The sequence below is a fragment of the Coenobita brevimanus genome, chromosome 41 (assembly GCF_032717465.1).
Source record: "Coenobita brevimanus isolate Jiangsu-jjx chromosome 41, ASM3271746v2, whole genome shotgun sequence".
Taxonomy (NCBI): Eukaryota; Metazoa; Arthropoda; class Malacostraca; order Decapoda; family Coenobitidae; genus Coenobita; species Coenobita brevimanus.
Genome location: NC_136994.1, coordinates 19097242 through 19112241, shown reverse-complemented (window position 1 = coordinate 19112241; position 15000 = coordinate 19097242). Strand labels below are relative to the sequence as shown.

Sequence of the window (15000 nt, the reverse complement as noted above, 5' to 3'; positions counted from 1 at the left end):
TACACACCCTAACGACCCTCAACCACCCAATTAGACTCACCAATTACGTAGTGGTGCCGGTGAGAGGCCCGTCGCTCCGGCCACCCCTGCTGCCCCTGCTGACACTGCCGCCTGCTCTCTCTGCTTCTTCAATATTACCTCCTGGGGGGCAAGATGGGGGATTAGGGGGTCTCTCTCTCTCTCAGGTTAAATCAGGTCATTGTTATATCTCATTCTGTCGTCTTCCCTGTCCTTATGCTGACTCTCTCTCTCTCTCTCTCACACACACACACAAACTCACTAACAACCCCCACTGTGACCTCTAATAGCCATCGCCCATGCGTGACCTTTGACCCAGCTCCCCCAGTGTGACCTGTGACCCAAGATGACCTGTAGGGAGACTGTCCTCGCTCTTGTCCTCGTCTGCATGGCCTTTCGTTCCTTGACCTCTCTCTCACGGCACTCCCTAATCACCCTCTGACCTCGTATGACACTGAACCACAACAACTACTCACAAACTACCCTATTAAATGTGACCCCTGACTCAAGCTGACCTATCTATCTCTCTAGCTACTGCCAGACGCCTTAATCCCGTAAGGGGTGGCCACAAACAAATCGCCATGTTGCCCTGTCCCCCGCCATTTCACTGCCCTGCTCCCAATTCACACACCCCTTTCTCATATACCTCTCCACTCCATCCCTCCATCTAATTCTCGGCCTCCCCCTCCCTCTCCCCCCCCTCTACCTCAATCACATACACTCTCCTCGTCAGTTTCTCACCCTCCATCCTCTCCACATGGCCAAACCACCTCAGTGTGTTTCTCCTAACGCTTCCTATCACACCCACATCCACACCACAACGCTCCTTCACTTCCTCATTCGTCAGCCTGTCTCTCCATGTGACTCCACAGTAACTCATTTCCACTGCTCTCACTCTTGACTTGTGTCCCTCCAACAAGGTCCAAGCTTCACTTCCATACGTTAGAGTTGGCATCACAATACTGTCATGTAGTAACTTTTTTTCACTTCCATGCACACTTCCCTGTTTCTTATCACTGCCTTCAAGGAACCAACAACCTTTCTTCCTTGTTGCTGACCTAATCCCACAAAAATCGATCCCATGCACTCTTTCTGACCTCACACAGCCACACACCACCCTGACCCAACGCCTTAATCACGTAACCCCTGACCCGAGATGACCCAAGCTCCCCTCAGACACATGACCTTTGACCTAAGCTGACCTGGAGGCGCTGTTTGACCTCGGAGGAAGCGACGGCGGATTGCTCACTCTTGTCTTTCTTCTTTATCGCCTCCAGTCTTTCCTCCTCCTTACGCTGCTTCTCGAGACGCTCCTCCTCTGCCCGCTGCGTCTGCTGCTCCAAGTACTGCTGCTTGCATAGGGAGGGAGGAGGGAGGGAGGGAAGGAAGGAGGGAGGGAGGGAGGGAGGGAGAAGCATGAGGTAGAAGGTTAGAAGGGAGGAAAATGGGAGGAAGGAAGGAAGGAAGGAAGGAAGGAAGGTATGCGGGAGGGAGAGAGAAACAAAGTAGGAGGAGGTTAGGAGGGAGGAAAATGAGAGAGAGAGAGAGAGAGAGAGAGAGAGAGAAGGTAACATAATAATAATAATACAAAAAATACAGGTAAGTAGATTGGTTAGTAGGTGGGTAAGTAGGTAAGGAAGCAAGTAGGTAAGTAGGTAGGTAGGTAAGTAGGTAGGTAGGTAGGTAGGTAGGTAGGTAAGTAGGTAGGTAGGTAGGTAAGTAGGTAGGTAGGTAAGTAGGTAGGTAGGTAGGTAAGTAGGTAGGTAGGTAGGTAGGTAGGTAAGCAGGTAGGTAGGTAGGTAAGTAGGTAGGTTTTTGGTAGACACGCAGGCAGGCAGATAGGTTGGTTGGTTGGTTGGTAGGTAGGTAGGTAGGTAGGTAGGAAGGTAGGTAAGGGAGAGAAGAGAAGCATCAGATTAGTTAAATGATGGTAATAATAATAATAATAATAATAATAATAATAATAATAATTTTAGATAATTCACTTATTTCCTATGAGAGAGAGAGAGAGAGAGAGAGAGAGAGAGAGAGAGAGAGAGAGTCGTCTGGAGGTGCAGAGAATACAAGATGTCTGGGTGAAGGGGTAATAGATAGACAGATAGATAGATAGATAGATAGATAGATAGATAGACAGACAGATAGATAGACAGATACTCGTAGACATAGATAGATAGATAGATAGATGGATGGCAATATAGATAGATAAACAGATAGATAAACAGCTTAGAGACACATTCGACTTAGATAGATAGATAGACAGATAGATAGATTGAGAGATACATAGATAAAGTGAGAGATAAAAGTAAGAGATAGAGATTAGAGATAGAGATAGAGAGAGTCGGTCCCTTTAAAATGTCCCCGGAAGCCTGGAGAAAGGTCAGAGAGAGAGAGAGAGAGAGAGAGAGAGAGAGAGAGAGAGAGAGAGAGAGAGTAATTTCACACAAAATGAGAAAGAAAAAAGGAAAGAAAGGAAGGACAGAGAGAGAGAGAGAGAGAGAGAGAGAGAGAGAGAGAATTTTTTAAAGGAACCGATTGAGACATTGTAATACGTGAGAGAGAGAGAGAGAGAGAGAGAGGACAGTGTGAGCTCAGTGACCTCCAGTGACTCATCCTGATGTCCTCACCAGCACCCCTTTCCTCTCTCTCTCTCTCTCTCACGTATTACAATGTCTCAATCGGTTCCTTTAAATTCTCTCTCTCTCTCTCTCTCTCTCTCTCAAGTATTACATGTCTCAATCTGTTCCTTTAAATTCTCTCTCTCTCTCTCTCTCTCTCTCTCTCTCTCTCAAGTATTACATGTCTCAATCTGTTCCTTTAAATTCTCTCTCTCTCTCTCTCTCTCTCTCTCTCTCTCTCTCACTCACTCTCTCTCTCTCTCTCTCTCTCTCTCTAATGCCACTAAACTTAAAGAAAATAACACTAGAATATGATGCTAGTCACGAAGAAGTGCATAACCCAGGTGTATTCAGACCGCTGGACGTATTTGACTAGTAACCAAGGAGACTCACTGAGATGGTCTGGCTATGTGGACAGGGTGGAGAATGAGAGACTAACTAGAAGAGAGTATGTAAGTGAGGAGGAGGGGGAGGCCGAGGATGAGATGGAGGGATGGAGTGGAGTTTGGAGAATGAGAGACTAACTAGAAGTGTATGTGAGTGACGTGGAGGGGGAGGTCGAGGATGAGATGGTGAAACAGTGTGGAAATACGAGAGAAGGGGTGAGTTGGAGGGAGGGAAGGAAAATGATAAAGCGACGTGGAGGAGATTTGTTTGTGGCCACCCCTTATGGGATTAAGGCGTCTAGCAATATAGATAGATAGATAGACAGATGGACAGATAGACAGATAGAAGGTTTTATATAACACAGAGTAGAAGGATGGAGTAGAGAGGTATATGAAAGGGGGGGGGTGAGCTGGGGGGAGGGCAGTGAAATGGCGGGGGACAAGGCGACATGGAGGCGATTTGTTTGTGGCCAACCCTTACGGAATTTAAGCGCCAGAAGAAAAGGACGGAGTGAAGAGGTATACCAGAGGGGTGTGTGAGCTGGGGGGAGGGCAGTGAAATGGCGGGGGACAAGGCGACATGGAGGCGATTTGTTTGTGGCCAACCCTTACGGAATTTAGGCGTCAGGCAATTGAACAAAGGTGCAGTAGGGCATAACAGACAAACTAAATCGCTTGGGAAAGGGCGTTAGGGAGCTTACACGGGCATTAGTAGGAAATATAAGGGGAAGAATTGATATGGTGGTGATGAAAGGGTTAAATGATAGAAATGATAAGAAGAGGAAGCACTGAGATAAGAACAATGCTATCTGTAACTCCACGTCTCCTTGGTTACTAGTCAAATCTAATTCAAACTTCGTCTCCTTGGTTACTAGTCAAATCTAATTCAAACTTCGTCTCCTTGGTTACTAGTCAAATCTAATTCAAACTTCGTCTCCTTGGTTACTAGTCAAATCTAATTCAAACAGCGTCTCCTTGGTTACTAGTCAAAAAATACCTTATTTATGCTACCTAATATTTCACTTAGCTGAGGTAGGAATGCGTCTCCTTGGTTACTAGTCAAATATAAACCAATCACAGAAGAAAAGATGAACAACAACAGTAGTAGTAGTAGTGGCGGTGGTAGTAATAGTAGTAGTAGCAGTAGTAGTAGTAGTAGTAGTAGTAATAATAATAATAATAATAATAATAATAATAATAATAATAATAATAATAAGTCCTCTTCCTTGCATTTTCTTATCAATATATCTACAAACATCAGTCAATAGGAAATGCGAAAGAAAAAAAATGTACTTTTTTGAAAGAGTACATTTGGAAGAAGTACTTGTAACACTGAAACAAGAAACAGTAGCACAGTAGAAATAGTACTTAATGTAACACTGTACTAAGGCACTGTAATATTGTACATGTAACAGTAATGTAACACTGTACTGAGGCACTGTAATATTGTAATGTAACAGTAATGTAACACTGTACTGAGGCACTGTAATATTGTACATGTAACAGTAATGTAACACTGTACTGAAGCACTGTAATATTGTAATGTAACAGTAATGTAACACTGTACTGAAGCACTGTAATATTGTAATGTAACAGTAATGTAACACTGTACTGAAGCACTGTAATATTGTACATGTAACAGTAATGTAACACTGTACTGAGGCACTGTAATATTGTACATGTAACAGTAATGTAACACTGTACTGAGGCACTGTAATATTGTACATGTAACAGTAATGTAACACTGTACTGAGGCACTGTAATACTGTACATGTAACAGTAATGTAACACTGTACTAAGGCACTGTAATATTGTACATGTAACAGTAACACTGTACTAAGGCACTGTAATATTGTACATGTAACAGTAATGTAACACTGTACTAAGGCACTGTAATATTGTACATGTAACAGTAATGTAACACTGTACTGAGGCACTGTAATATTGTACACGTAACAGTAATGTAACACTGTACTGAGGCACTGTAATACTGTACATGTAACAGTATTACTTAATGTAACACTGTACATGTAAGCCCTTAATGTAACACTGTACTTAAAACTTACCTTCGTGTGTCTGGCTTGGTATATCCCCTAACACCTTTTCCTTACCGATTTATTTTATTACACATCCACCCCTTCTTATATATTACCGATTAAAAAACACATCAATAACGAAAATAAATAACACACACGAAGACATTAAGGTGTACCAGGGAGAATGAATCGCTATGGGACTGGTGTTAAGGCTTCCCACAGTTTGCAACATTGCGTCTTTGTCACGTGATCGCTGCCACAACAAACAAACAACAGCAATAACAACAATCCATCAGTACATGCTTGTGTTACTTACAATTATTATTATTATTATTATTATTATTATTATAGTAGTAGTAGTAGCATTATCATCATTATTATTATTATTATTATTATTATTATTATTACTACTATATTACCGTTACTATTATTATTATTATTATTATTATTATTATTATTATTACTGCTATCACTATTACAGAATTAATATTATTACTACTACTGCTATTATTATTATTATCATTATTATTATTACTATTATCATTATTATTTTCCCCATTATTATTATTATTATTATTATTATTATTATTATTATTATTAATTACACATCATCATACCCACTACAACTGCTATCCTTGTCACATTCTCGCTACCCCAGACCATTACATTCAGCTAACCTCTAACTGGGGTGGGTGGGGGGGATCTATGTGTGACCCCCCAGCTAGAAAGACCCCCCCCCTAAGCTGGTGAAAAGCGTCTGAGGGCAGCATGACAGGATAAGTCGCCGTGGTGGTGGTGTTAAGGGGGTGTTGGGTTATTGGTGCTAAATTAAAGCGAGAGAGAGAGAGAGAGAGAGAGAGAGAGTGGATAGGGTCCCTTGTACACTCGGGGACACTTCCATCTGGTACACTCACTATGCTCGTGTGTGTGTGTGTGTGTGTGTGTGTGTGTGTGTGTGTGTGTGTGTGTGTGTGTGTGTGTGTGTGTGTGTCAGGGAGTGTATACCTCCGATCTTTCCCTCCTTCACCTCTAATGGCTTCCCTTTAAGAAACACCCCTAACACCTTTTCCTGTGCGATTTATTTTTGGATACGGTTGGTTAATATCCTTCTGTACGTTATTTATGCAGAGTATGGCGATATTGGAAGGATTTATGTAACAAGAGAACAGTCTGGTGTAATAAGCAAAATAAATCGCTTAGGAAAGGTGTTAGGATGGTTAAAAATCCTCTTACACGTTGTCTATGGAGAGTATAGTGATATTACAAAGATTTATGTAACACAGAGATGGACGGTAAGGTGTAATGAGCAAAATAAATCGCTCAGGAAAAGGTGTTACGAAGCTGGCACCTGTGTATCTAAGGCTTTTAATCTCGTCGGTTATGGAAGCTCCCTAACACCTTTTCCTAAGCGATTTATTTTGTTTATTACACCTTACTGCCCTCTTCTGTGTTACATAACTTCTTCCAATATCGCCATACTCTGCATACATAACGTACAAAAGGATATTAACCAGCCATATCCAAAAAATAAATCGCTAAGGAAGAGGTGTTAGGGAGCTTCCTTACCCGACAAGCCTAAAATGTGTGAGGGATGAGATTTAACACGTAAGACAGGTGTAATAACGAAAATAAATCGCTTAGGAAAAGGTGTTCGGGATGGTTTGATCTATGTAACACGTAGGAGAGTAAGGTGTAATAAGCAAAATAAATCGCTTAGGTGAAGGTGTTAGGAATGGGAAGATTTATGTAACACGTAGGGCAGTAAGGTGTAATGAACAAAATAAATCGCTTAGGTGAAGGTGTTAGGGATGGTGGGATTTATGTAACACGTACGACAGTAAGGTGTAATAAGCAAAATAAATCGTTTAGGTGAAAGTGTTAGGGATGGCGGGATTTATGTAACACGTGGGACAGTAAGGTGTAATAAGCAAAATAAATCGCTTAGGAAAAAGTGTTAGGGAGCGTAAGAAGTAGTAATCAACATTTTCAGAGAGATTAATTTGTGCTGAGTAAGTGTATCGTAAAATGGCTTTGAGTGCCTCCAAACACCTTTTCCTAAGCGATTTATATTCCACATTACACCGTCAGACTTGTATCTTCCCTATTCGTACTTGGACAGTTTGGGATGGGTAAATTCTGGGCGTCACTCTCCCCTTTGAGATAGTGAGAGAGAGAGAAAAAAAAAACTGACATTTTGACACTGGCACAGAAGAGGGCGTTGAGATGTAAATATGGAGGATAAGTCGCTATAGGGGATGTGTTAAGAAGACACTCAGATGGCACCCTAACTGATGTCGTCACGCGAGGTGGTTACGCCCTCCAGCAGGTGACGTGGGGGGGGGGTACTCTCTCTCCAGACGGTTTTCTTCAGGTTAGGAACATTGTCTGAAGAAAATCGTCAGGAGATTAAATATATATATAGTGTCTTACGAGATTAGACTAACAGGTTATTCTGTGGGCTAGTAATAATAATAATAATAATAATAATATCAAAAAGGATGTAGAGCCATAGTACTGTCTTTTTCCGCCACTGAGCTACGTAATCTGCAAAAGGACGAGAATTTGGGCCAAGTAAGAATGAACACAGTATAGCCAGTAATTTAAATCAACTCCATTAAGGCTGAGATTTGGACCCACAACTCAAAAAATAACCCTGGAATAACCTGAAGTCTCTCAAAATCTCGTAGAATCTCGCAAGACACGTACACAACACGTCACCTGCTTCGAGGAGTGAAGTGGAGAGATTTCGGCTGCTTTCCGATTCGACAGGCCTCCCCAAGGAAAAAAAAATAATGGTAATAATAAAACTCTACAGCCAACACTACAGGCAACACAATCAAACACACAAAAAAACACAAAACAAATCCAGTGTTAATCAGAAATAAACACACAAACGAAGAGGGTTAAACAATAGCGCCGAATCGGTAGGCAGGTCGAACGCTCTAACAAACACACCGAGACGTATTCTCTGTCTTGCTGCATTTTTCGGTCCCCTAACACCTTTGCCTCAGCGAATCATTTTTCCAGGTTTACAAATTTACCTGCTGTCGTATGTTATTTTACTTATAGGAATTATATACTTAAGGGACTATTATTTATGGAAGAATTTAACACCGATACTGACGAGGGATTTTGTAGTTAATATTTATGCCTGTTGCCGTTACTGCTCTTGTCCCAAACTCATCCGGCACTTACTGTTAGATGTAGAGAATAAATCGGTAACGGGTAACTTTTGCGAACTGTGAAAAAGGTACAGGATAAATCAGTAACGTGGAGGTGTTGCGAACTGTTAAAATGCTAGAGAATAAATCGGTAACGGGTAACTCTTGCGAACTGTGAAAAAGGTACAGGATAAATCAGTAACGTGGAGGTGTTGCGAACTGTTAAAATGCTAGAGAATAAATCGGTAACGGGTAACTTTTGTGAACTGTGAAAAAGGTACAGGATAAATCTGTAACGTGGAGGTGTTGCGAACTGTTAAAATGCTAGAGAATAAATCGGTAACGGGTAACTTTTGCGAACTGTGAAAAAGGTACAGGATAAATCAGTAACGTGAAGGTGTTGCGAACTATGAAAAAAACAGAAAACAAATTAGTAATGGGGAGGTTTTGCGAATTCTCCAGCACTTCCATTTAAACTTACAGAATAAATCGGTAACGTGTAGGTGTTGCGAACTGTGAGAAAAGTACAGAATGAATCAGTAACGTGTAGGTGTTGAGAACTATGAAAAACACAACAACATATCAGTAACAGGGAGGTTTTGCGAACTCTCCAGCACTTAACACTGAAACCTACAGAATAAACCGGTAACGCAGGGGTGTTGGGAACCGTGCAGCAAGCCATGTGGGAATACGGTGGCAGTGTTAGGGGTCAGGCAACCACCACGCGCGGCAACTGACCTTTAAGTGGGTGTGAAGTTCATTTTCCTGGTGTTCCAAGAGACGCTGGTGTTCTTGATGGAATTGATGGTAGAGCAGGTTCTGTTGGAGCTGTGGGTGGGAAATAGTCGGAAATAAAGCCAGAGATGATGAGAAATTACAGGAAACTGACGATATATCTTGGGAAATGACGGTAAATACTGAGAAATGAAGAGATATAATGTGCCTGGTGGAAATGCTGGGTTCTGTTGGAGCTGTGGGTGGGAAATAGTGGAATATACAGGGGAAATAAAGCCAGAGATGATGAGAAATTAAAGGAAAATGACGATATATCTTGGGAAATGACGGTAAATACTGAGAAATGAAGAGAGATAATGTGCCTGGTGGAAATGCTGGGTTCTGTTGGAGCTGTGGGTGGGAAATAGTGGAATATACAGGGGAAATAAAGCCAGAGATGGTGAGAAATGAAAGGAAAATGACGATATATCTTGGGAAATGACGGTAAATGCTGAGAAATGAAGAGATAATGTGCCTGGTGGATTTGGTGGGTTCCGTTAGAGCTGTGGGTGGGAAACAGTCGGGAAATAGAGCCAGAGATGGTGAGAAATTAAAGGAAAATGACGATATATCAGAAATGACGGGAAATTGTGGGGAATAATGGATAAAACAGTGCAAGAAGTGGAGGTAGATGTGGTAATGGTGGTACTTGCGATTGTGGTAGTTGTGGTAGGTGTAGTACTGTTGATGGCTAAGTTATAGTAGTTGTGGTAGTAGTAATGTCATGACTGTCGTAGTAGTGGTGGTGGTAGTAGTAGGAGTGGTGGTGGCAGTTGTGGTGGTGGTGGTGGTAGTAGTAGGAGAGGTGGTGGCAGTTGTGGTGGTGGTGGTGGTCATGATAGCAATTGTAGAAGTCATGATTATGGTGGTGGTAGTTGTGGTAGTAGGAATGTTGGTAGTTGTGGTAGTTTAAGAATTGTTGTAATGTTGGTTGTGGTGGGTCAGGGAAGGAACACACACACACACACACACACACACACACACACACACACACACACACACACCTCCTTACACATGTCCAGAAATGAATAGGCAGCAGCTCAACATAATAATAATAATAATAATAATAATAATAATATGAGCAGGAAATACTGAAAGGAAAAACATTAACATCATGATCGCTCTAATTTTTTCCCCACGCAAAAAATCACATAATAATAATAATAATAAAAATAATAATAATAATAATAATAATAATAATAATAATAATAAAGTTAATGAAGTACTGCCATGAAATACAAAGCCCCAAACATACGGACTCCTGGCCTTGGGTTCCTTCTTCCTTCCATTAAAAAAAAAACAGGAAGGGACTTAACATCTTTTCCTCTGCCACTTATTTCCCCCGATTAGAGTAATAAGCATAAATTTACTAAGATGCAATATAAAAATAAATCAATTAAGGAAAACTGCTACGTGATCTCCATCGACGAGGAGGAAAACTCTAAACCGTAACTGATTCAATAATGTACATAATTCTCTTCAGTTAAGGAGGGTCCCTAACATCTTTTCCTTAGCGATTTATTTTTTTATTTGGCTGGTTCATATCCTTTTGTAAGTTGTGTAAAGTGAGGCGATATTAGAAGATTTTCGTAACAGAAGAGGAAGGGGTGATAAGCAAAATAAGTCGCTTAGGAAGAGGTGTTAGGGAGCTTCCTTAACCGACGGGAATACGCGGGAAAATGATCTTGGTTCTCTCTCTCTCTCTCTGACTTAGTTCTCCTCTCTCTCTCTCTCTCTCTCTCTCCAGGAAACCATTTACTACGCTGGGCGGTAACCATAACCAAATGACGTGTCTTGTATTCCACAGCCCATATTCTCGCCAGGTAAGGAAGCTCCCTATCACCTCTTCCTTGGCGATTTATTTCTGCATATAGCTCGTTGATTTGTGTAAACTAACTTATAAAAATATACAGCATACAATAAAGTGGTAAAGTATAGCAAGCAAAATAAATCGCTATGGAAAAGGTGTTAAGGGATAGAGAGAGAGAGAGAGAGAGAGAGAGAGAGAGAGAGAGAGAAATATGCATGAAGAAACCAGTATTATACATGATCCATTCACAGTATGCAAAATAAATCGCTATGGAAAAGATGTGTGTGTGTGTGTGTGTGTGTGTGTGTGTGTGTGTGTGTGTGTGTGTGTGTGTGTGTGAGAGAGAGAGAGAGAGAGAGAGAGATGCAAGAAGGAAACAGTATTACACATGATCCATCAATACTGACAAACGGACCACTGAAAAAAAGTTTAGGAAAATAAATCGCCGCGGAGAATGTGATAAGAACTACAATATACTGCACAAAATCGTCAGGGTACGGAATATGGAAGAGTTCGTGGCTGTGCATGTGTTAATGTGTGATGGAATGTATCAATATGTACAAGAATAACTGAGAATACACACACACACACACACACGTACATCTCGACTCAACTCACACACACACGCCCATCTCTAATCAACACACACGCACACAACGTCATCTCTAAATAAGTCTCAATATTGACGCACAATTCACCTGTTAAATACTCTCATCATTACCAAGATACACCAATATTTCCTATAAACAACCAAGAAAATAAAATGAACACTAGCTTCCTAACATAATATAATCTAAGAAGAATCGCGAAGAAATTTAATTCTATGTGTTTCTCGCCATCCCTACTCTCGATATGGCAGTAAATAAACCAGTTCAGTAAAGACGGTACACCAATATCCTCCCAAAATAAAAAATAAAGCAGAAAATAAAGTTTCCTAGCTCGAAATCCATTAAGAATCGTCAAGAAACTATTTAATATCATAATTGTTCCCGGCCATCCCCCGACCCCTTTGGTATTCCTCCGCGTCGGGAGATGTAAACAAGCCGCGTTGCATCACCCTCTGACGTCATCCGCGCAGGGGGAACTAGTCCCTAGGGAAGCATTTATAAAACATCTCCGCTATGGTTGCCAATTTAGCGATTTTGAATGTAGATCCGGCATATATATTTCCATTTACCAATAAGATTTAGGGCGCTTTACTAAATATTGGCGATACTGGGGCAACTTTGGCTTAATATTGGCGATTTTTCTTGCCTCGAGATGTATGCATTTACGAACTTTCTGAGATGTTTTGCGACCTTTGTGAATCTGGTTTAGCAATTTCATACATTTATTCAGTTAATTCTGAAGATAAATATTTGTCCTTGAATGCGAAATGTTATCATGTTCAGTGTATTATTATTATTATTATTATTATTATTATTTACTACTACTACCGGTACTATTATTATTATTATTATTATTATTATTATTAACTCCTAGTACCACAGTTATTATTATTACCATTATTATTACTATGCTATTATTATTATTATTATTATTTATCACGTGCTTCATTATTGTATGATTAAAGATTATAAATAAATACAATACATAAATAAGGCAATTAGGCTCAATTTAAAAAACTTCATAAATGCACTGTTTGCTTATCAACCCGCACGTGTCACAAACGAGAGAGAGAGAGAGAGAGAGACCCAAAAACCATACCATCACCACCACCACCACAACTACCACAACCACAACCATCACCACCACCACAGCAGAATCAACCCCTTCAGACCAAGTACCTGATTCCAACCACTCTAACTTCATTTGAGAGAGAGAGAGAGAGAGAGACAGAGACAGACAGACAGACAGACAGACAGAGATAGAGAGAGAGAGAGAGAGAGAGAGAGAGAGTGTGTGTGTGTGTGTGTGTGTGTGTGTGTGTGTGTGTGTAAAGGGAACGGTGGTGATGCCCTACGCTGGCCTTGGGTTCCTTCTTTCTTGCATAAAACATAATGATGGCGGCCTAATGGAGTATTCAAGAAGGTACGATTAGAGAGAGGGTGATAATTGATGACATGCAGTTTGGACGAGAGAGAGAGAGAGAGAGAGAGAGAGAGAGAGAGAGAGAGAGAGAGAGAGAATTCTAGAAGGTATGACTAAAGTGAAAATTGATGAGATGTAGTTTGGATTTAGAGAGAGAGAGAGAGTGTGTGTGTGTGTGTGTGTGTGTGTTCCAGAAGATATGATTAGAGAGAGAGTGAAAACTGATGAGACGTAGTTTGGGTTTAGACCGTTTAGGCCAGGCAAAGGGACTACTAACGCCATACTGTTCGACAAGAGGGGGAGAGGGAGGGGGAAGCCGAGGATGAGATGGAGGGATGGAGTGGAGAGGTATATGAGAGAGAGGGGTGCGAGTTGGAAGGAGGGCAGTGAAATGGTGGGGGACAAGGCGACATGGAGGCGATTTGTTTGTGGCCACCCCTTACGGGAAAAAGGCGTCTGACAATAGATACAGACTGATAGATAAATAGATAGATAATCCATAGGGAGGTGACGTGATAATGAGAAAGGTAACGAGGAGTGGATGGATTGAGTGGTTTTGGCTATGGATTCAAATTATCATATTATTTCTCGCAAATAAATAAATAAATATATAAAAAGTAAAGAAAAATGAAATACAAAAATAAAATGCTATAAATTCAATCCGAACCGAACCCACCAAACCGAACCCACGCGCGTCGAACCCACCAACTTGACATGTAAACAAAGGGGCGTGCAGCTTAACGGTGTATAATAATAATAATAATAATAATAATAAGGCGAGGGAATAAGTTAGAGCTGATGACCGACACCCTTAACCATCCGTAATAATAATAATAATAATAATAATAATAATAATGAGAGGGAATTGGTGAGAGAGTTGCTGATTTCACACCATCCATCACCATAATAATAATAATAATAATAATAATAATAATAATAAGGCTAGGGAATAAGTGAGAGAGCTGCTGACTTCACACCATCCATCATCATCATAATAATAATAATAATAATAACAATGTTCTACCTTAATCTGTTCCTGGATCTGCTTCTCGTGCTGCTCTCTTAACTGCTCTTTCTGCTGTTGGTACTGGTGCAGCAGGAGTTGACGCTGGATCTCCTGCTGTTGCTTTAGCTGTGGAAGGAAGGAAGGAGGGAAGGAAAGGAGGAAAGGAGGGAAGGAATGGATGGAGGGAGGGAGGGAAGAAAGAAATGGAAGGGGGGAAGGGAGGAATGACGGAAGGAAGGAATCCAGGAAGGGAGGGAAGAATGGAAGGAACGAATGAAAGGGAGTGAAATATTAGGAAAGAATAAAAGACAGGAGGGGAAAGGAGGGAAGGAGACAGTAAGGAGAGGGAAGTGAGGAGGAGGAGGAGGAAAAGAGGAGAGAGAAAAAAAAACCGTTAGCCTTGACAATCACTATTCAAAATTTAAATCCAATATCACCACATTCTTCATCAACAATATATAACATGGTACTGGGGTGTGGAGAATAATTCGCTAGAGAACATGTGCTAAGTAGACTCTAATGGCACTTATAATAGAGCTCAGAATCGCCTAACACCCTATTAATTTTTTTAAGTGTGTGTTTTGGGGGTGTGGGTTGTGAGGGAGGGTGGTTGTGAGTGGCGTGGTTGAGGAAAGGAGGGAGGGAGGGAGCGAAGGAAGGAAGGAAGAGGATTGAAAGAAGGGAGGGAGGGAAGGAGAGGAGTGAAGGATGGAAGAGAGGAATGAAAGAAGGGAGGGAAGGAGTGAAGGAAGGAAGGAAGAGGAATGAAAGAAGGGAGGGAGGGAGGGAGAGAGGAAGGAACGAATGGAGGAAGAAACGAAGGAAGGATGGAAGTAAGGAACGACGGACGGAATGAGGAGAGGAAGGAACGAATGGAGGGAGAAAGGGAGGGAGGGAGGAAGGAGCGAATGGAGGAAGAGGGGGTATGAAGGAAGGAGGAGATGGAGGAATGATGGAGGGAGGAGAGGAGAAAAAGTAAGGGGAGAGAAGGACAATGAAGACAAGAGATGGTTGAATGAGGGACGGAAAAAAAAAATGAATAGGGGTAAAAAGAATGAATGTACGTAAGAGAAATGAAGGAGGAAGAAGTGAGAGATGTAGGAAATGAAGGAAGGAGAGAAGGAAGGAACGATGGTAAGAAGGAAGAAAGGAAAGAAGTGAAG

General features: G+C 41.3%; 1 protein-coding gene across 1 annotated transcript in view; it reads right to left on the bottom strand.

Moving 5' to 3' along the window:
• Positions 1-15000, bottom strand: part of HDAC4 (histone deacetylase 4) — a 93965-nt gene that overhangs the window by 42258 nt on the left and 36707 nt on the right. Inside the window, exons 4-7 of the mRNA XM_080270505.1 lie at positions 13856-13963; positions 8955-9044; positions 1221-1367; positions 41-141 (exon numbers count right to left, since the gene is read on the bottom strand). Coding sequence (XP_080126631.1) covers positions 41-141; positions 1221-1367; positions 8955-9044; positions 13856-13963 — 446 coding nt within the window. The remainder of the gene's footprint in view (positions 1-40; positions 142-1220; positions 1368-8954; positions 9045-13855; positions 13964-15000) is intronic.